At 42.2% G+C, this 20,573-nt stretch overlaps 1 protein-coding gene across 2 annotated transcripts in view; it reads left to right on the top strand.

Annotated features, from left to right (window-relative positions):
• The first annotated feature begins 809 nt into the window (after positions 1 to 809).
• Positions 810 to 20,573, top strand: part of CHCHD6 (coiled-coil-helix-coiled-coil-helix domain containing 6) — a 109,131-nt gene continuing 89,367 nt past the window's right edge. For both annotated transcript variants that reach the window (XM_021532034.3, XM_021532045.3), the window contains exons 1-4: positions 810 to 996; positions 2,588 to 2,717; positions 3,639 to 3,693; positions 4,943 to 5,069. In XM_021532034.3, coding sequence (XP_021387709.2) covers positions 907 to 996; positions 2,588 to 2,717; positions 3,639 to 3,693; positions 4,943 to 5,069 — 402 coding nt within the window. In that variant the 5' untranslated portion in view covers positions 810 to 906. The remainder of the gene's footprint in view (positions 997 to 2,587; positions 2,718 to 3,638; positions 3,694 to 4,942; positions 5,070 to 20,573) is intronic.

Here is a 20,573-nt window from a genome sequence, read left to right on the forward strand (position 1 = left end):
CTGAGGCAAAGCTCTGGTTGCCACATTAACCGCAGTGAGCAATAAGCATTAAACACTTAAAACTGCTCCCATGCACTACTGAGGAGTAGTGGGCCGAGTAGATAAGTAGCACATTGATACCAACTGGCCCATATTTCTGGGAATGCAGAAAGCTTGTTTGAAAAAGATTCTCCAAAGCTGTTATTTCTTGGTTCAGCTGCCTCTGTGTTGCATTATCTCATTCCTTCTGTTCTGGCTGTTGGCTCAGCCATGCCTGGCAACGGGGACTGTATCAGCCTGGCCTGAGCTGTGCAGGACCCGCCCGTGTGTGTCAGGGCAGGGGACGGCCCCGCTGGCTGGAGCAGAGCTGCTGCAAGGTGAATTCCGCTCCCAGCGCAGCTGCTGTGCCTGACGAGAGGTCATCCTTCCTCAGCTTGGCAAAGCGCCGTGCCTTGGACGTGTAGCAGCGGAAGATGTGCGGGCAGTTTTGGTGCCGCGTTCACTGCCAGGGCGGCGTGGAGGGCGAGCTCAGCGGGACAGGAGCGGCGAGGAGGGCGGGCTCAGCGGGACAGGAGCGGTCATGAGGGCGGGCTCAGCGGGACAGGAGCGGTCATGAGGGCGGGCTCAGCGGGACAGGAGCGGTCATGAGGGCGGGCTCAGCGGGACAGGAGCGGCGCTCTCCGCTGCCCCGGAGCCGCCTCTCTGCCCTGCGCATCCCCGGCACCGGGCGGGCCGCCCGCTCGCGGAAAAAACTACATCCCCCAGCGTGCACCGCGCCCGGCCGCTAGCACCGCGCCGCGCTATTGGCCGCCCCGCGGCCGCCGCCAATGGGGAGCGGGTATATTGGCAGGCGCTGCCAGGGCAGAGGCGCTGCTGGCAGCCGGTGCGGGAGAGGGGCGCGGCGAGGACGGGGCGACCCCGGGCGGCATGGGCGGCAGCGAGAGCAGCCAGAGCGGCAGGAGCGTGTCCTTCGGGCTGGATGAGCGGGAGCGCGTCCGGGTGCTGCAGGGCATCCGGGTGAGGCGCCCGGGGGTGTCGTGGGGCCGGGGGCGGAGGGAGCCGGGCTGCGCAGGGCTCCGGCCGGGCGGTGGGGGGAGCGAGGTGGAGCGCTGGAAGATGTGGGGGAGCAGGGACGAAGGGAGTGGAACCGGGAAGGCTGAAGGAGTGGGGGGTTGGAGAAGTGATGGGGAGAGTGGTGAGAAAGAGGGCTGGGGGCCTGGGCATGGCTGCTGTCGAGCTGGGGCACGCCAGCTCTTTATTTTCACTTCCAAGCTCTGCTCTCAGCCCTCGTTCCCTCCTCGCTGCTCGGTGACCTCGTTTGTGCCGCGCAAGCAGCGTGATGCTCCCAGCAGGAGACAGCTCTGCCCTTGCTCACGGTGCCCGGGCAGAGCACCGCTGTGTGAGCAGGGCGAGGCGAGAGCCTGCACACAGGGATGCTCCGGGAGGGACAGCGGGGAACTGCTTCTTCACCTTCGGTCGGAGACTGACAAGTGTGTGTTGTGGAAATAAGCCCTAGAGAGTGGTGGTGCTACCGTTAAGGAATAGTTTTTCCCGTTTATATATATATATATTTTTTTTTTTTTTTACATGTTAGTTTTGGGCTTTTTTTTTTATTACTACTATAATTTTCATTGCTCTTGCTTCATGATCCTTTTATATGATTTCTCCCTAAAATCTGCCAGAAATGAACTTTCAGAGTGTTGTTGTGGCTGCTTATTTTTCATCCCATTTTGACTAATTATTTGACAAAAGTTAGCTAAGATTGTGCCTATCTTGTTTGTAAATACTTGTTAAAGTATTTAATGGAGGTAAAATTGTCTTTGCCTATTTTATCTTTACAGGATATAGACAAGGATTTGTGTCTTTAAAATTAGGAATTGGGCATGATAATAATGTAAATTGATGGTACAAAAAATGCTATTAAGTTGGGTAGTAGTGGTATAGCTGAAAATATGTCTTCTACTGTGGCAAGCTAGGTGGGGAACAGCCTCATTTGGTTTTGTTCTGCAGCCAGACCCTCTGACCTTGGCAGGAGGAAGGGGTAAATTTTAACAGTGCTGTGAGAAGCCTTTTGGACTGAATTGCCAGAAAACTTTAAGTTAACTTTTCTTTCTTTTTCATGGGTTTGAACCCAAGTCAGGGGGTGAAAATGAAGTTGAGGTTGCAAAAGTGTTTGTAGCCTTATGTGGGTGGGAGGCTGTTGTCTGTCATGTGGGTTGCAGCATGGCTGCCATGCTGAGCTGGGTTAGCAAACATGGAGCAAGAAGAGGAAAAGATGGATTAAAACCTGCTTAATTCCTTTCCTTCCAATTCTGGTAAATTTTTCCCTATACAAGGAATTGACTTGTTTAGGGATGGTCTCCACCTTTGTTGGTGTTTGTGAATGATTGTCTAGTGAAGCTTTTAGGGTCAGGCAGTAGATTGGAGACTTTGTCACTTACTGATAGGGTATGGCTTTTAAAAATGTAAAGTCAACATGCAAGTGCTGACTGCGTGGACTGGAGGGAAATTGCAGTGAGGAAACTGAGAGCGCTTCTGTGCTATCATGGGAAGTAACAAACGGGGAGGCCTGCAGTGAAAAGCTGACTTGGCTGGTTCTGTGTTTCAGCTCACTGAAGATGTAGTGAACCGGATGAAAGGATCCTCTCAAAGTAGAAGGGACAACCAGAGATCTCCCCGTGCATCCAATGGCACAGCTCCATCCTCACTGGCTGCAGAAGGGAAACCCAGACCTACAGGTACTGCCTGTCACAGAGGGTGCTGGTGGTTTTCAGTGCTGCCCCGTTGTGAGAGGAGCTCTTTGGTTAGTCTGTATCACTCTGTGAGCATTTTTAGCATTTCAGATCAACGTGCAGTAAACAAGGCAGAAATATTTTGCTTTTAATTTCTGGCAAGCTGCCTTGTTGTCTGCTGTGCATATTGTGTATATTGTGCATGGGTGAGGGAAGTACTGCTTTTTATTCTATGGAAAGAAGCTCATAGGGAAAGATAACCTGTCTAAGCACAGCTGGCTGAGTGGATGATGACAACGTGGTTTGTGAACTTTGAACTTTAAACTTGGTTTGTGAAGTCTTTCTTTACATGTCAGAAAACAATTTGATTTCTATTGGTTCTCAAATAGACTTTGGTGATGTATATCAGCAGTGTGGATTTGTTTAAGGCATCCAGACAAAAATGACATTAGGGTTTGCTTTTAGGGTTTTGTTTGCTGTCAGCCTATGTCTTTTCTGAATGTATATCTAGCTTTATGGATGGCCTGAACTGCCAATTTCATCTTCACTTGTGGAATCCCTTTTAATTACAAGGAGAGAAGGAGGTCAAGAGGAAGACTTACTGGAACTAGAGGAAGGAAATGGAAAATAGGTCTACAATCATGCTCAGTGTATATACATTTCAGTATATATAAGGATTTCAGGAGTTAATATCCTCACATAGAAGTTTTCTGTAGCATGGTTTATTCAGTGTGCCTGTTTGAAAATGATGCTGTTGGTGTGTCTGTTTCATAAAATCAAACTCTATCCATCAAACTTAACTTTCTTGACCTTTCTTTTTTCTCTTGATGAGTAATATAAAAAATTATCCTAAAACAATTTATGATGCGATGAAGGACTACATTTATAGTACTATTAGTTGTCACAGGTTTCTCTTCTCCTTTCTAGGAATTCAGCCACCAAAGGCAAGTGACTCTGCTGCAGAGCAGGATCTCTACAGGAGGTGAGGTGAAGCTCTTGAAAAAGACAATAATGAGTTTAACTCATTTGGGAATATATCTATGTATGCATATGTCTGTGTTTTACTTCAGTCTGAGCATAATAGGTGTGTATTTGATAGTGGCTGAACACAAGCCCAGGTGTGTCCAGGGGGCCAAGCAGGCCAGTGGCATCCTGGCTGTGTCAGCAATAGTGTGGCCAGCAGGACCAGGGCAGTGATTGTCCCCCTGTACTGGGCACTGGTGAGGCCACAGCTCAAATCCTGGGTCAGTTTTGGGCTCCTCACTGCACAAAGACATTGAGGTGCTGGAGTGTGTCCAGAGGAGGGCAGGGGAGCTGGGGAAGGGGCTGGAGCACAGGTCTGCTCGGGACTAGCTGGGGGAGTTTAGCCTGGAGAAAAGGAGACTTGGGGGAACCTCGTGGATCTACACCACCTGAAAGGAGATTGTAGCCAGATTGGGGATCAGTCTCTTCTCCCAAGTGTAACAAGTGACAGGGCAGGAGGAAGCAGCCTCAAGTTGTGCCAGGGGAGGCTTAGGTTGGGTATGAGGGAAAATTTCTTCACTGAAAAGGTGGTTAGGCATTGGAACAAGCTGCCCAGGGAAGTGATGGAATCACCATTCTTGGAAGTATTCAAAAAGCTTGTGGATGTGACACTTGGGGATGTGGTTTAGTGGTGAACATGGTGGCATAGGGTTAATGGTTGGACTTGATCTTTTCCAACCTTAACAATTCTGTGATTCTATTCTATGATTATGTTTTAATACCTGAGGCTTTGAAGCCTTTTTTGGTTCAGGACTGCTTCTCTCAGTGCTGTTGCTGCATACATTTTGTGTGATTTTTCTTTCCTGTGGAAGAGCCAAAGAGCAGCATTGTCAGCCAGGCTGATTCCTTTTATTGTTGTATATCCCTTGATCTTTTCCAAAGCAATGTCTATTTGTCTGGCTAACTGCTTCCTATTTTCACTCTTTTCAGGTGATAATTAAGTACTTAATAGAGCTAAATATAATAGAATTATAAGCTTATGTGGTGCTATGCCTGCTGTTGTTGCCAGAGCTGTACCTCACTGGAATTCCAGGTCATATTTAAAGTTTGTTGGTCTTTTGAGTTCCTGCTGATAATGGGACTGTGATCAGATTTTGTGTCAAATAGATTCTGGATTTGTGTTTTGGCTCTAAGCAGGGGTACTCCATGACAAGCCATGTTGCCAGAAGTCTGCTGATGACCTTCTCTCTTCTTTTATGCTCATACAGGTATGTGGAAGAACAGACACTGGTCCAAGAGGAGTTACTCTGGCTGGCCGAGAGAGAAAGGGAAGCAGCCAGTGAGGCCAAGGCAAGGAACAGTGTTATTGTGGAGAGGCAGAGAGCAGCCCAGCTGGTAAGTAACAAACCCCCTGCTATGTTTCCAACCTGCACAGGCTAAAATGGCTCTGCTTGAGGGGATTCATTTAATGTCACTTGTGTGATGAACTTAGAAACTTGGATTTAGGCTGAAACATTCCTCACCTCACTCATCACTTAACATTTGGCTCGCAGTGCAGCTGCAAGCTCCACTTGCACCATGTCACTCTGTGCTGCCAAGGCATGAACAATGGCTGTGCAGCTCTACCAGTGGCAGGGAGTATGGGGTGTGTGTTTATGTGGTCCTTGTCTAGCTTCAGAGAACTCTTCTGAACTCTCAAGTGTATGAAATAAATGTTTCAATATATACAGGATTAAATTCTGCTGACCTGATATATCCTGAGACTTTGCTCTGTTTTTATTCTAGGGTATAATAGTGCATGTACACAAATTGATAAAAAGTAATCATGTTTTCATTTGTTTGAGTCTTTTATAAATCTGGTAACAGAACAGCTGTTGTAAAACTGTCAAGTATTGCAATGCTTTGAGGAAGGTCTAGGATTGATTTTTAGAGCCCAGAAAGCATAAACCCTTTTTTGAACACACCACTGACTCCCAAACCAATTTGTTCTTGCCCAGCAGGCAGACTGACTTTTGGGGACTTCTTGCTGCAGCTTTTACTATTAGTCAGGCACCTTGGTGTTATGATGACCCATTAGGTTGCTGTCATACCAGTGCTGAGAAGAGGCACAAGTATGCTGAGATGAGGCTGAGTAGAGCAAAAAGCTTTTGTCAATCACTGCAGTACACTGGGATTGTCATTGGTGCTTAATATTCACGTGCTACTATTTTATATTGTTTTCTTTTACATACTGCCATCCCTATGGCAATGGTGTACTGTCTGTAACTAGTTCAGAGTCTTACTGGAGCTGCCACTTTTTCCTGACCTGCAGTGGTGTCAGAGCGTGACAGTGAGGTGGGGCCATGCTTGCCACAGTGAGATCCAACTGCTCATTCCTTTAGACTGTGCTGTTAAAACTTTAGTGAGAGAACTAGACCAAGAGAATTCTCCTTGCCTGGTGCATACTGAAAGGATGGCTTAGAGAAAGAACAGACTGGAGTATGGATAATCTTTATTGTGGTTCTTTCATCCTACTGATCTGTAGCTTAACCAATGTGTACTTGAAAGTGAAGAGTCCCATGAGGTTTTTTTAATATGTTAAATGCTAACAGGCCTAGCCTCCCCAGGCAAAATGTGAAGCATTTAGAGGTTATAATATAAAGATATTTTTGGGAACTGAATAAATAAAATTTATATAAGAATGGCGACAGTGATTCAAAGAAAAAGTCTTCATAGCTGTAGTCCGTCTCTGGCAGTGATTCCTAGCAGCTGCTGATGGAGAGCATGAGAACAGAGCAGATATATAAGAGTATTTCCCACCTATACCCTTGGAAGTGCTGATGTTCTAAGACTTAGAGGCTTTGAAAGCAAGAGGTTGTATTTTCACTTTGGTGGTTAACAGTCTTTAAAGTAATTCTCTTCTGTGAATTGGTCTGTTTGTGGTTTTGGTCCCAACTGTGCTTTGTCTCCATGATAAAATTTGTGTATGATTGGATTGGTAGGTGTCTGAGATGGCTCTCTTAGATAGTTACAGCTTGTGAGTGGCTGCTGTGTGGCAGGAAATTTCCTCTTAGCAGATTGTACCCTGGCCATGGGGTGCTGGGATCATTGCTGAGCTTGAGCAGTGATGTCTGAGGCCGGTGACTGTTGCTCCTGTGCAAAGGACATTTGGGTCAGCAGGTGCAGTATTAACACTCTTTTCACTAGAGAGACAATATTCTCTTTATGAATGCAATTAACTGGCTTCTGTAAGAGCAAGGGGAAGAAGTTGTCGGTGGATTTGTTGTCCAATCTAAAGATATGACTGCTCAAAATAGAGGCCTGTCCTACTGCAATGAGGTGTAGTGTAATCCTGAAAAAAATGTGACTAGCAGAGTCATGCAATATTTGTGAAATGCAAAGAGGACACCTCTAAAATGAGTGGAACCTGACTGCTCACATAGAAAAGCTGTTTTATTATCTGAATTAGCTTTCAATCCTGTAGTGTTGCATACCCATACTATGCTCTGTAAAAATCCGATTAGGGTCCGCTTGTGATAAATAGTGACCACAGTGTGTTAGCCCAGAATGTGGTGGAAGAATGAAAAACTGTTATGTTTCATTGCTCTTTAACTATCTCTTGATCAGTCATAAATTTAGGATCCTTAAAAAATGGGGTAGTCTAGTCTGTCCTTGCAAAGATGAGGACAGAGCTATTGTTTGTCAGCTTCTAGATATCTTCCTAAAAAGGAACTGTCGTGGCCAGACTTAAGTTATTGGGATCCCTATCAGACTTGCTTTATCTCAGCTGCAGTTTCCTTTTGGGCATGGTTACCTTATTGTATTGACTCAATCCTACTCCAGCTATGTCTCTCCTTTGCCTTCTAGAATAGGGCTTGAGTGTTTCTTGCTCTTCTGTTTTTCAGCCCCAGCAAATGGGGAAAATACTGGTTATGAGCTGCTCATCCATATCTTGTGTCAATCTTCTCTTTCATGTAGAAGATAGTAGTGGAACTCAAGGTATCTAGTTGTAATCCAGGTGCAGATAGCAATGGAAATTATCTGCTTACATTTATAAGAGAGAAACTTCCAGGGTTGTTTTTGTTGTAGTTGTGACCTATTAGGGAAATGAGATTAAAAATTGGGCAACTTCCATGAAAGAAATAACAAATGAATAATTTGCTTCTTAAGGAGCACTTAATTTGGTAAAAATTGAGAACTATGCCACATATAATTAGAAAATTTTATTCATTTTTTTAGTATTTGCATTAAGATCTTGAACTGCCCTGTGCTCTTAACATATCAATAGTTCAGTGATTAGTAGCCCTTTTCTGTACTGTTGTCTGCAGCAGTGCTGGAACATTCCCCTGTAACCATTGCACTTGTATAAATCCAAGTACCATAGCTGTATTTTGAAGTGATTTCATTGTGGTTGTTCTGAACATTGCATGTCATTTAATCTATTCTTTATAGCTTTCACTCACTGATTTTTATTATTGGAAGTATTGCTATAAGTACTTCAGTGTTATTTTATGGTGCACACAAAGAGAGGGTGGACTAGAATTAACCTTTGATATGGAACTTGCTGTCAGCTTCTGGGGCCAGTTACTGGATTGTTTATAGGGCAGGGTGCAGATTAAAACTTATTGTTATTTTATTGTGGTTTGTATATTTTATTTAGCTAATTTTTTTCTCCTTGAAGTTTCTGGTTTCAAGAGGGATTTAGAGTTAAATACCTGTCTCCTTTTCTACATTTTTGTCATGACCTTTCTTTTTCTTTTAATGACTTTGAACAAGGTACTTAGCTTCTAGATTCCTTTGGTTTTGAGTAAAACTCCTTACAGCTTTAGTTTAAGAAACAAAACAGCTCTGTAAGTAATAGTGCAGCATTTACTTTCCTCTTTGAGTGAATATGGCTTTTTGATTAACCCTGGGGACTGGCTCAAATGAAAGTAGTCTGCTAAGCTGCTGTAGAAGAACTCTCCCCAATTTGTATTAGAGATAATTTTTTTGTTTGTTTGTTTGTGCAGCACTGCAGGATCATGGTGTTGAATGGAGTCTTGGAATAATTTAATGTTGTGGGTACTTACAACACAACAAGGATTATATGTACAGTGTTTCAGAGCAAGGCCTAGGGTGTTTAACTAATGCTGGTGCCATGCCTTAAGTCTCATGTGAAATACCCAAGAATTAACACAGCTATCTTTAAATCCTTTTCTATTTCTAGCATGAGGAACTTGCAAAGTTGTCGGTCAAGTTATTCAATTGCTTGACTACATTGTGAATAGTCTCACCATTCCCCTATGCGAGAAATCTTTCCTTTTTCATTTCCAATTAATCAAAACTTGTCCCCTTAACTTCTCAGTTCTTTTGGGTTTCTTTTTTTTTCCTCCTTCCTACCAATAAAGGAAACTTTGCAAACAAAGCTGCTCTTTTTCCTCATTTTTGCTTTTGTAATCCCTGAAGGTTGAGCAGCATGTGTAGGATATGCATCAGAAGCCTCTTGGAGCCAGGGACTCTGTGCCTGATGGTTTTCACTGAAACCTTTAAGACAAATCAATGTGGAATGGGGATGGATAAAAGCAGAATCTGGGGGGTGAATAAACGCGATTAAGCAAAGACATCTCATTACTACTCGAGAAAGGGAGGATTATAACTTATAAAATAGGAGGATCTCATTTAGAGGCCATGTGCACTTGTGTTATCAGGACAGAGGGAGAGCAAATAGAATAAATGAAATTAATACTTTGAAAAGAAGCATTACCCGGATTTGAGCATTGAACTAATATGATTTGTGCAAAGCCCTGAAGTTTTTATCTCCCCATTAAATACCCCAAGGATAATGGCTTTGTCAGAGTTATTGACCAAAAGTCGTTGTCTTCCTCCTCACTTTGAAAGAAGGAGTTCAGAAATGGGGTGATGGTAGGGCAGACTTTGCACTATGACCAGCTGTTTCAGACAAGACTGACAGGCACTGGCTGCTTGAAACAGACTGAGAAGAGAATTCATAATTGCTGGAAAGTTTTTCCAGCAGTCCATGATGGATGACTTGCTATTCCCAGTGTTTCTGATCATGCCTGCTCACTGGCTTGCTGAATGGCAGCCTTTGCTTTCTGGTGGTTCCAGCATTGGGCTGTTGTGACTAGCGTGGCTCAAATGGGCATGAAAGGAAATATAAGAATATGGGTTTGTTTCAGGTTGCTTCAGTAGCTGATTGTAATTGGTTGTAGGCCATTGAATTCTTTCAGATGATTTCTTGCCCAGATATATCTTTGTTTTTCAGAGCCTCTCATCTCCTCTTCTTGATTCAGGAAAGATGGGATGAAGGAAGAATACATGATTGGGAATGTCTTTGATGAAGCAGTGGGTTTTGATAAAATCACTTTGTGAATGTAGCATTCTGAATTCTTGGGCTATGCTATGACATACTTTGGACACTTCCACCCTTGATTTAGTGTATATAGGGCTGCTGACATTTTAACTGGTATGTTTTCTTCTCCATTTCAAAGAATGTGGAAGTAAAACTGCTTAAAATTACTGAAAACAGCATAAACAGCCAGTTCATAGATTGCTACAATGGAGGAGAATTTTGTTGTTAGGGGGTGATCAGATATTTTCTTTTTTACTTTATAGGGATGCAGGAATGATCCAATCAGCCCATTTGTACAATGTTTCCTTTATATTCCCAGTAACTGATGAAGCTTTAAGTGAATCTTGTGGGTTTTTTTGCTGTGAATTCCCTACTGTTGTTGATCAGTGTGAGCAGTAGATGCAGCTGAGCTGGTACTGAAGATTGTTTCAGAAACTGTGCTGAACATGATTTACTTTGTTAAGGCTTTCATTTACTTTGTGATAAGCTGGGGATCAGCTTCATCCTGGCTGATTAGCCAAAGGTAAGCATTCCTAGATTAACTGGGGCTTTGTTGTGTGTAATCTCCTACCATTGTGACAAGCTGTAGTGACAGGATGAGGCCCAGCAGTAGCGTGGTGTTTGTTGGAACTGTGGCAGTGTGGAGCCATCAGTGAAGTGACACTGCTGGTTTCAAGGTCAGGTCTCTATTGTCAAAACTTGTCTTTTTTTTTCCTCCCTGTTTTTATTTGAGTTGATGTAATGAAAGGTATTGTCTCTGTGAGTTCTGTGTTATGGTTTGGAAACTGCTCACCTCAGGGACAGTTTATTTGGTGCTGTAGGCTCTACAGCTAAAACACAGCACACTGAGCTGAACCCTTCCCTTTCTAAAGCTGTAAACCTGTGTGTAAAAAATTGGTTGGTTCTGGGAGGTGACATGGCTAACACTTGAGGTTTGGTGTTTCCTGGCTTTTTATTTTCTGTATTTCTTGATTGAAGTTTTTAATGGGTGAGGCAGAAAACATTGATTGAAATCTGAAAGTATGGAGGCTTGTGTTAAATAATAGTGGAAAATGAGGAAAAGGCCCATTCAGTTTGATTTTCATTAATGCTGCAGTTGTCAGCAACAGGTTTTTATATGTGTTTATGAAATATAATTTTTTTAGATTATTTTTAATTTTTTTTTTTTTAGAAAATAAGTGGTACATTTAGTTATTAGACTCTTCATTCCTGCCTACAGTGTGGGAGCAGCACATCCTCGTGAGCATGGTTTGCTGTGGTTTGGCTCTTTGCAGAGCATTCACAGGCTGTCTGTCAAACACACAGACCTGCCCTCAGTGCCTGCAGAGCCAGGTAAGAGTCCCAGCCAGGTTAGCAAGAGTGGCAGTGTCTTGGGCTGGAAGTTGCAATGCAGTCGTTTTTGATTGCCCTCACTAATTGACAGCTAATTCTTTCACTAATTAAATGAAGCTGCCTTTTCAATATGTTGATACAAATGGAAAGATGTATTTTTAGGTTTGAGACTTAATGATTTATTACCAAATGTTGCAAACTATTGACAGGGGGATTTAAATAGCTTCAGTCCTTGTGCCTTGTATCCCTCTCAATCTTGCTGTGTGAGCCTGAGACACTCTTCCAGACTTTCTGCTGAAGAAAATATATTACTATGTGGAGACTTTAAAATTAGTAGTTTGTTATTCTATAGTCTCAGGCCAGAACATCCCTCCTTTTCCCTACAATTGGGCTGCTCTTTGTCTGCTACCCTCTACTATAAAAGTGGGTTTATTTCTTCAGTGAAAGAATTACTTGGTGAAACCATTAAAACATTAAACATTTAAGGGATCCCTATGGAAAATAACCTTGAAGTGTTAAATTATGGACTTTGGAAAGGTTTGCTTTAAATTTAAGCTTGGCATGGTGAGGCTTTATCTACATGTCTTCTACCTCCAGCAAGCTAATAACTTCTGTTCTCTGGAGCATCAGTGAGGTCTAAATTTAACTAAAGCAATTTTGAAGAGCTTGCACTACAATAAAGGCAGAAATTGAAAACACAGCCAATGCAAAAGAGAACTTCCTCTTCTCTTGAGGGAAGGAGAAGGTGTTACCTGGCTAAGGGTAAGAGTCTGCCTATGTACTGCTTATTTTCCTGCTACTGCTGCTCTGATTTGTCAGACATTTATAGAATTTTTTAATAACTTCCAATTTTTGCAGCTAGTCTTTTATCTCCTGACTGAAGGTTAATTTGTGTTTGGAGAGTTTTTGTGGACTTCAGCAGCTGATGGTTGTTTGAGCTTCTCATTTTTGTAGTCTCTTGAGTTAAGAGACCTTATCACAAGGTTGGCCTTTTTTAAAATCCAACAGCTGCAACAAATTGAAGTTGTCTGGGTGCTGCCTGCTTCCCCTGTCTTGCCTTCAATTTTCCATGCCTGTATTTCACACTTTTTTTTTTTGTCTGTCAAGTCTGTGTACTCCACAGAAACTTCTTCAAGATTCATTTGTTCTGATTTAGGGTTACTGTAAAGCCATTTCATCATTTAATAAGTAAAAGATAAGATTAGCCTTCACTTTCCCCTATGTATAACTGCAAAATATTAAATTCATAAAGAAATAGGAGAATAATATGTTGATATTTTTCTGTGACTGGTCCAACAAAACTAGTACTGAGTCTTCTTATTCTGCTATCAGACTACTGTGTAGTAGAGAATTTTGCTCTAATTTACAGCTCATTGAGGGGGGCATAAGCAGCACAAGATGGGCCCAAAGGCCGAACTGTGTCTTAACTGTTGCGTGGATCGCCACCTCCTCCATCCACTGTGGTGTCCTAGTTTGAATCACTTCATTCCACCCCTTCATCCACATACAATTTGCCTTTCTTAAGCATAGGTAAGTTACAGATTAAATTAGCAAACTGTTCAGCTAATAGGAAGATTCCTGATGGGGTGGAATGTATCTGTGTGATAGCACCTGTCAGTGCACAGCACAGCTGGCACGGGTATTCCAGTGTGGAATTCCCCAGCTGCTCATGGCAACACATGGGCTTCTCAGGCTGCCAGAGCCAGGCCCAACAGAGCAGGTGTGTCCTGGTCAAGATCATCCTCAAATGCAGTGTCTTCCACAAGTCCCAGTACAAATGGCTTTGTTGGATTGATACTAGTAGATTCAAACTGACTCTAAATGGTATTGTGTGAGTAATCAAAATAAACACTGATGTAACTTTTTATTTCTCACCTTAAAGAACAGTTAAAGTGAGCTGATACAAAGACTAAGTTTCACTGAGGTTTTTTCCAGTTTGTTTATTCCCTCTGCTCCAGTTGGACGTCCTCAAACCTGCCTCAATTTGCTGATGTTTATTTTAATTCTTGCTTGCTTCCTTCTTTGTCTCTCCATCTTTTTACTTTCCCAAAGCTGCAGGATGGTTTGCTCCTGCTGCCTCTCCTCGTTGTTGGTGTTATCAGGCACGTGTGCAGCGGGTGAGATTGCAAACGCCGCTGTTCTCCGGGATCCTAAGCATCAGACAATGTTTTACACGGCGTCCCATTCTCTAGCTGGCTGGTTGGACATGATGTTGGTACCTTATCTTCACGCTGACACACACTGGACATTAATAGAAATACATTGCTGAGGCACATGTGTGGAATTTCAAGCAGCCTTTCTAGCTGTGCTTTAGATAGTCTATTGTGTGCTTAACCTCTTGGAAGAGGTTTTGATGAGAAAAGCGTGATGTTAACTCTTGGGTGGCTGGCTGGACTCTCTCTGAGTTCCTTATTATAGTCAGCATAATATCCTCCTAATTGAACACTGCTTATCTGTTTTGGAGGTTTAAACTTATCTTTTTATGACTAGTAGTCCTCCTTACTAATGCAGATTTTTAGGGAAGAAATAACTGTGTTTTGCACATGAGGATTAGGTAGAAAATGTGTTGCTGTAAAAGAAACTGAGTTGCCAGCATCTTTATATAGCTTTGTCTGAAGTCTGTCCCTTTATTATTTTTGGCTCTCAGATTGCTGTACATCAACTAAAAAAATGACCTGGATGCAGCCACTTCTATTTGCCAGGAATTCTTTCTGCTTTTGGAGCACATCAGAATTTTTGTTTTTTCTTTGTGCTGTATCTGTATACTTTCTCAGCTTGTTTGCTATGGCCATCTGCAATTATCTGTATTATTTATGAGTGCTGAGTAAAACATGATGGAAAGTATCTTCTTAAAGGGACTGTACTAAAGGAAAGGAAATGAGCTGATGACTTTGATTTTTTAGACAGTGAAAATAGAACACCTGCAAGCTTGTGAGGAAGGGAAGGTATTAGAGTTAGCTGTATTTCTTTTTCCCGTCTGTGCATTACATAGGGGGTTTAGAGCCTTTCTAGCCTTGAAGACTTTGTGATAATGGGCAAACTTGAAGGATGATACAGTAGGAATCGAGTAAAAATTGATCAAACAGACTGAGCAGAGCTATGTATAATTACTGTCCAGAAGAAGAAAGCTTAAAAAAAGCTTAATATTTACTTGAATAGAACATTAGACTAAGGATACATTTGTTAAATAACCAGTGCTCTTCCAATTAGGACTGAGAGCTTGCCATTTACATTCACTGAATCTTCAGCCTGATGCTTTTGCCGTGGGAAAAGCGGTTCACTGACTGGTAGATGATTTCAAGCCCCTTTATTTTTTCAAAGATACAGGTTCATGTCTCTTCTTTTCTCTCCATCCTCTCAGCAGAATGGATTTGTTCCTTGGTTCATCTTGCTGTAGCTGTAATTGGCACTGTCAAGCTGAGACTCTGGCTGACCCCACCCCAGTTTCCGAACTTCAATACATAAAAGGTTCCTTACAAAAGCTGCTCCCTTACCAGCTGAAGACTTGAGTAATCACTCATTTTTGTATTTTCATATGATAGTCTCTCCTAGTTTAACAGCCAAATGTGGAAAAAGGGAGATTGGAAATAAAGATATGTTAAAAAATGCCAAACCAAAACAACCAAACCCTCAAAACCAACAAACCACACAAAAGCAGCACCCTGAAAAAAACCCAAATCAGACAAACTCCTCCCAAAGCAACAGCAATAACAACAATCACTATATCAGCTGAAAATAAGGTTGCATGTTTCTTAACCCTTTTTCCTAATTTTTCAGTGTAAAAGACTTCTGTTATATAAATACTAAACTCAAAGCTTGACAGCTTTAAACTGCGAAGCCAGCTACAATTTTAAAAATAATGAACATCAGTCCAGCCTATAGTTTTCTATCATTTAAAAAGTTGTCTCCCCAGCTGCTGTGCTGTTTCCTGTTCAAGACTCAGCATTTTGTGGTGTAATTTTTCAAAGCTTTGTGTTACTGAAGGTTATCACAGAGTTCTGTTGAAAAGCTGCTTGCCTGTGATTTCCTGTTAAAAAGTGATCTGCAAAAGAGGTGGTTCCATGGTCAAGTAAGATTTTGATACTCTTCCTCTCCTGGGAACAGAAGTGGGATGCATCAACACCCTTCCCCATCTGATGGCTGCTCAGAAGCCACCACTCAGGTCACTGCCCTTATTCCAGATTGTGCTGAATGTCTAAATGCAACCTTGAAGCTGTTGTCAACAACTTGTATTTTCTTTTTTTTAGACTAGTTTACAAGTAATCCATCAAATTTCATGCATCTGCTGTAAAAATAGGAGTTTTCATTGTAATTAATCTGGATGAAGTGTCAATGTGTGTTCAGCTTAAGTGGGGAACATTACCTGTGCTTATGCTCCAATGTCATCCTGCCATAGCAGGCTTCTTTTGTGAGCTTAATAAAGGAGTATGGTATGGTACCTGCAGGGAGAGAAGCACTAATGGTCTTAGCTGCCATTCTCCTCTGTGTGGATGGGACTAATGTGGTTGATAAATTCTTCCCTGCCTCAGGCCTTGCAAGTGCAGGCTGCTCCCTTAGGAAAGAAAGTAGCTCAAGGAGTACCATGGGTGTTTTCAGGTGTAATTGAACCAGCTAGACAGAATAGATTTTCTCCAGCATAGAGGAATTTTAATACCACTTAATTTCAGTGTTTTACTGTGAAATATCTTGGTGAGCAGGTAATGGTAGATGATAGGTTTTTCTGACCACATGCACATGCAAGCTTAGGAAGAATTGTACCTTGTTGTTTGCTTATATGTTTAGAAGTTACATCTGCTTTTTGTACAAGATATGTATTTTACTGGGAATTCTAAAACTGTAGCAAAAGTTCACATGTTTATAAGAAGGAGTAACAAACTTTCACGTAGTCATTTCCTCTAGTTGCTTGTTGCCCAGCAGATGTTGCTGTTGAGCTTGGTTAGGCCCCACTGTGCAGTTCATCGAGTCATCTGCCTATGATAAGAGCTATGATGCAGAGTGATTGGGAGCTAAGTTTCCTCCTTGAAAATTCATGCCATCTACTGCTAAGTCAATACACTGTCCAGAAGCTTAAGGTACATCTTCTGCAGGCGTGTGTGTAAATAAATAAATGATATTAGAATGTCTTTTTTGACCCATGCATTGTGTTTTTCACTTCATTACTGACTCTGAATTCGTATCAAACTTTCTGCTTTCATTACCAAAGCAGTTTTGATAGCTTGGTTTTTATAATTATTTTTGAGGGAGAGTGTTTCTTGGCTTTTCAAGTGAGCCTTTAAGATGAGGTGGTGCAAAGGGAATCTGATAATCCACAAACAGAATATCCTCATCAATATCCCTTTGAATGTAGAATTTGGGAAAATCTATCACCTGCCTCATGCAGAATCTGTGAGATAAATTACGTTTCTTATTTGGGGTCAAACCCACTGCTCAGTCCAGCAGCTGCTTTGTGCATTGATCTTGCAACAACAAGCACGTCTGTGCTCTGGTTTGCAGTTCTTTGGGATGTGATTCTCGTTATAATACTCTTATTTTGGAACTAAAATGTTTTTAATATGCACTTCAGTTGCCTGCCAGCGATGAGTTTTTTTCCAGTTTTTTTTCACTGAGTTTTTTCCAGCAGTGTCGAGATCATTTGGAAAGCAGCAGTGAGTATTTCCTGAAGGTGGCACTGAAGGGACACCCATGAAGTCTCCTTTCCAGGGGTGGAGCAGGAACTGCTGAGCCCTCAAATTGCTTGCATACCAGTGAAATGTCTCAACGTTTTTGCTTATTTGTTTTCCTTCTGACTTCTAGGTTCTCCAGGAGTTGCCATAATATTTTTCAGGATGAGTGTACACTAAGTTGTTGGAGTTCATTGCTTCCTAAAGAAATTGCAGAATCAAATAATGGTTTGGATTGAAAGGAACCTAAGGATTATCTAATTCCAATTTCCTGCCATGGGCAGGGATTTCATTCTCTAGATCAGGTTGCTCAGGGCCCCATCCAACCTGGCCTTGAATGTTACCAAGGATGGGGCATCCACAGATTCTCTGGCACAACCTGTTGCAGTGCTTCATCATCCTTTGAGTAATGAATTTCTCCCTAACATAAACCTGTCCTCTTTCAATTTAAAAACATTGCCTCTTGTCTGTCATCATTTGGAGTTGTGAGGCTACTGTGTACTGACATAATATACAAACTGCTTCTGTCTTTCATTGTCTGGCCATGCTGCCTGGGGCTGTCTTTCCTGCTTAATGTACAGATCTGGAACTTGTGGCATTGCTGTGTCTTCAGGCTGCAGAGGGGAGGACAAGGTTGTGAAGACAGTGCAGGTTTTCACACAAATGGTGTGGTATGTTCTCAGCCACCTCTGATTTGTATTTGTTCTTCAGCTCTCCAGTTGGTTTCTAGCAATGTTTCTTGGAGGGGTAGATAACAGCTGTTGAGTGCAAGTTTGGTTTTGGAAGTGGTGGAAGAGAGTGGCAGATCCTGTCCTAATGGCATCTCATGTTTGCTATCAAAACAGAGATTGCTGCCTCTATTCCTCAGATCCTCTTTAGGATTCCCTGATTTGACCTGCACTCTGGCCTTCTAATGAGATACTCTTCAAAGCCTCCTCTGTAAAAATTTCCCATTACATCTGTATCTCTTTGGCTTTGACTATCTGCAATTAGACTGTGTAGACTGAGAAGACCAATAATGAAGGAAAATGGAGTTTCTCTCAGCAGAAGTTTGAAATGTATCTGCACTGCTTTTCTGAAGGTAGTATTTCAGGTCGGTCTTCACTGATATAGTAAGTTTCTCACTGATTTGAGTAATTTGGAGCTTAAAAACATAAAGATGATCTAGCTGGCCTTGGCTGAAATGAATTACTGCTTTTAGCACAGAATCTTCTTTTGAGAGAGAAGCTGGTGGTTGACTGGAATTCCTGCAGATTCTTAGGCAGGAGATTTGTATCTTTTCATCTGTTTTCAAGAAGGAGAAACAAGTTATAAAAACCACTTAAAGGTTCAGTTAAGATTTATTCTGCCTGCATAACTGCCTCCCATAATAACTTTAATATGCATCATCCTGAAACTCTTAATTGGCCCTGGTGTTGGCAGGGCTTTCAGACCCAGCAGAATCTCCTCTGTTCAGCATCTTTTAGGAAGGAATGTAGCCAGAGAAGCACAAAAGATGAAATGGCTGCCTTATAAATTCTGACTGACCTTGAGAGTCCTTGTTCTAACAAGCAGGAGAATGCTGTTGAAACCATCTAGATGAGACCAGTGATGTTAGTTGTGTGTAGGTGGGCAATTGGTGAGGCAAGAGGAGAGGATGGGGAAAGGCCTCATGGGTTTGGTGGGAGGAGGTGGTTTCACTGTGGGCCATGTATCTACTTATCCTGTTGTTTCTGTTGTTGGTTGGAGTCTTGTCTGTACTGACACTGATTAATTTTTTTTTTTCTCATGGGTACTTGTTGGGTTGGCTGTGGTTTGAACTAACCCATTTTGTCAGAGCTGGTTTATTTTTTTTAGGAAATTACCCCAGTCAGTTGTTCTCCTCTGCTTAGTGGCTGCCTGGTCCCTGTGTGGGTGCTCATCAGATAGATCAGAGCATGACTGACTGAGAAGGTTGAAATTTTCCTTAGCTTCTCTTCTGCTCTCCTTTTACCTGGGTGGAGGGGGAAGCCTGCCATGCTGTGCTGGGGTTGTGTGGTTTCTGTGAATGATGAAGGACTGTCATTCTTGCTCTCTTGGGCTGTCAGTTGGGCACCTTTTGCAGACCCTAAAATCACTTTAAAACAAAGCATTTGGCTTAGTTTATTTAATTCCATTAAGTAATTTCACTGCTAATGCATAATTATCCACAGCAGTGACACTCATCTATGCTTTAATTATCACAAAGCTGCACAACTCCCCCTCCCCCCTGCCTGGAAGTTGTCACTTGTGCAGGGTGGTTTTGCAGAGATAAGTGTGTAATACATGGCAGTGCTTTGGGTCTCACAATACTCAGACAGTTGCTGATTGCTAAATGTAGGCAATAGAAGAGGCAATGATTTTGGTCTCAGTCTTCTAATAGTGGTTTTTATCTGTGTGGAGTGAGAGACGTTGGGAAGGAAAAAGCTTATCAAAACTTCATAATACTGGCTTGAAGATAAAGATGTGAGCAAGTGCTGATAGGAGACATTAAGCTTGTAGGAGTTGGGAAAATTTGGAAGCATAAGTATTTGTTTTTCTTTTGAAGAAAAGCAAGAAATGAAGCATCAGTGATCCTGGGCAGCAGCTCGTGAACCCTGTTTGTGTTTAAGGAAGATTCTTTGTATTTCTCTTTTTTTTTTCTCCCCCTCCCTGCTTTGTTACTGACTCTTTTTGGTAAACACCCTTCAAGACTGGAGAAGAGCCCAGTAAAAATTATTGATTCAGCCAGTCATTGTGAGGAAACAGAGAGTCAGGGTATTTACTCTTGAACTGGGAGAAGATGCATGCTTGAGTGAAATACTTGCTGTTTCTTACCACCACACACTTGTTTGTTGAGGAGTGATTTTGTTAAAGGAGACGACAAGGTCAGCCTGATCTGAGTAGAGGTTACGTGAGCAATATGATATTTGTGTCATTGAAAGGTAAAGGTCTATTTGGGAATAACGTGATCTATGAAAGATTTCTAAACCCTTGCAAAATGAAGGCAGAAAAAGCCAGAGGGGGCTCATAATTGTACTTCTCTAGTTTCACAAAGCTGAGTGGACTGTGTTGGAGACACCTCATTTAACTTGCAATGATGCGCTGAGGTTTGTGGATGAAGAACACCTGGAGCCTGTGTCAAAAAGAGAGCAAATCTTGAGAGGCACCTGATAGAAATGGGGATGGTATGAGGAAGCATAACCTCTGTATTATTTTATAATAGATGGAAATGAGGCCATTTGTTGGTGTTATCTGTGGCAGAGATGTTCTGCCAGCTACCTTTGTTTGGAGCTCTGGCCAAGACTTGCAGTATGTAATTGTGCTCCAGCTTCTATCCTGACTGAATTCTTAGGGTTGAAATTACATTTTTTCCCATACAAAAGCACTGAATTTTTTCCCTTTGTATTGTTATGGCGAAGGCAATTTTTGGTTGCTGGCTGTCTAGAATGAGGAAGGGAGGACTATAGAGCTTGTGTTACAACATGCATTCTCAGTCTTTACTGCACCTGGCTAGCAGCAGTGACACCTGTTTGAGCAAGATTCCTTTGGCCTAGAAATATGTTACGTATTTTCTTTGGCCCAAGGACATAGTGTTAAGTA

Source organism: Lonchura striata, chromosome 12 (genome assembly GCF_046129695.1).
Source record: "Lonchura striata isolate bLonStr1 chromosome 12, bLonStr1.mat, whole genome shotgun sequence".
NCBI classification, from domain to species: Eukaryota; Metazoa; Chordata; class Aves; order Passeriformes; family Estrildidae; genus Lonchura; species Lonchura striata.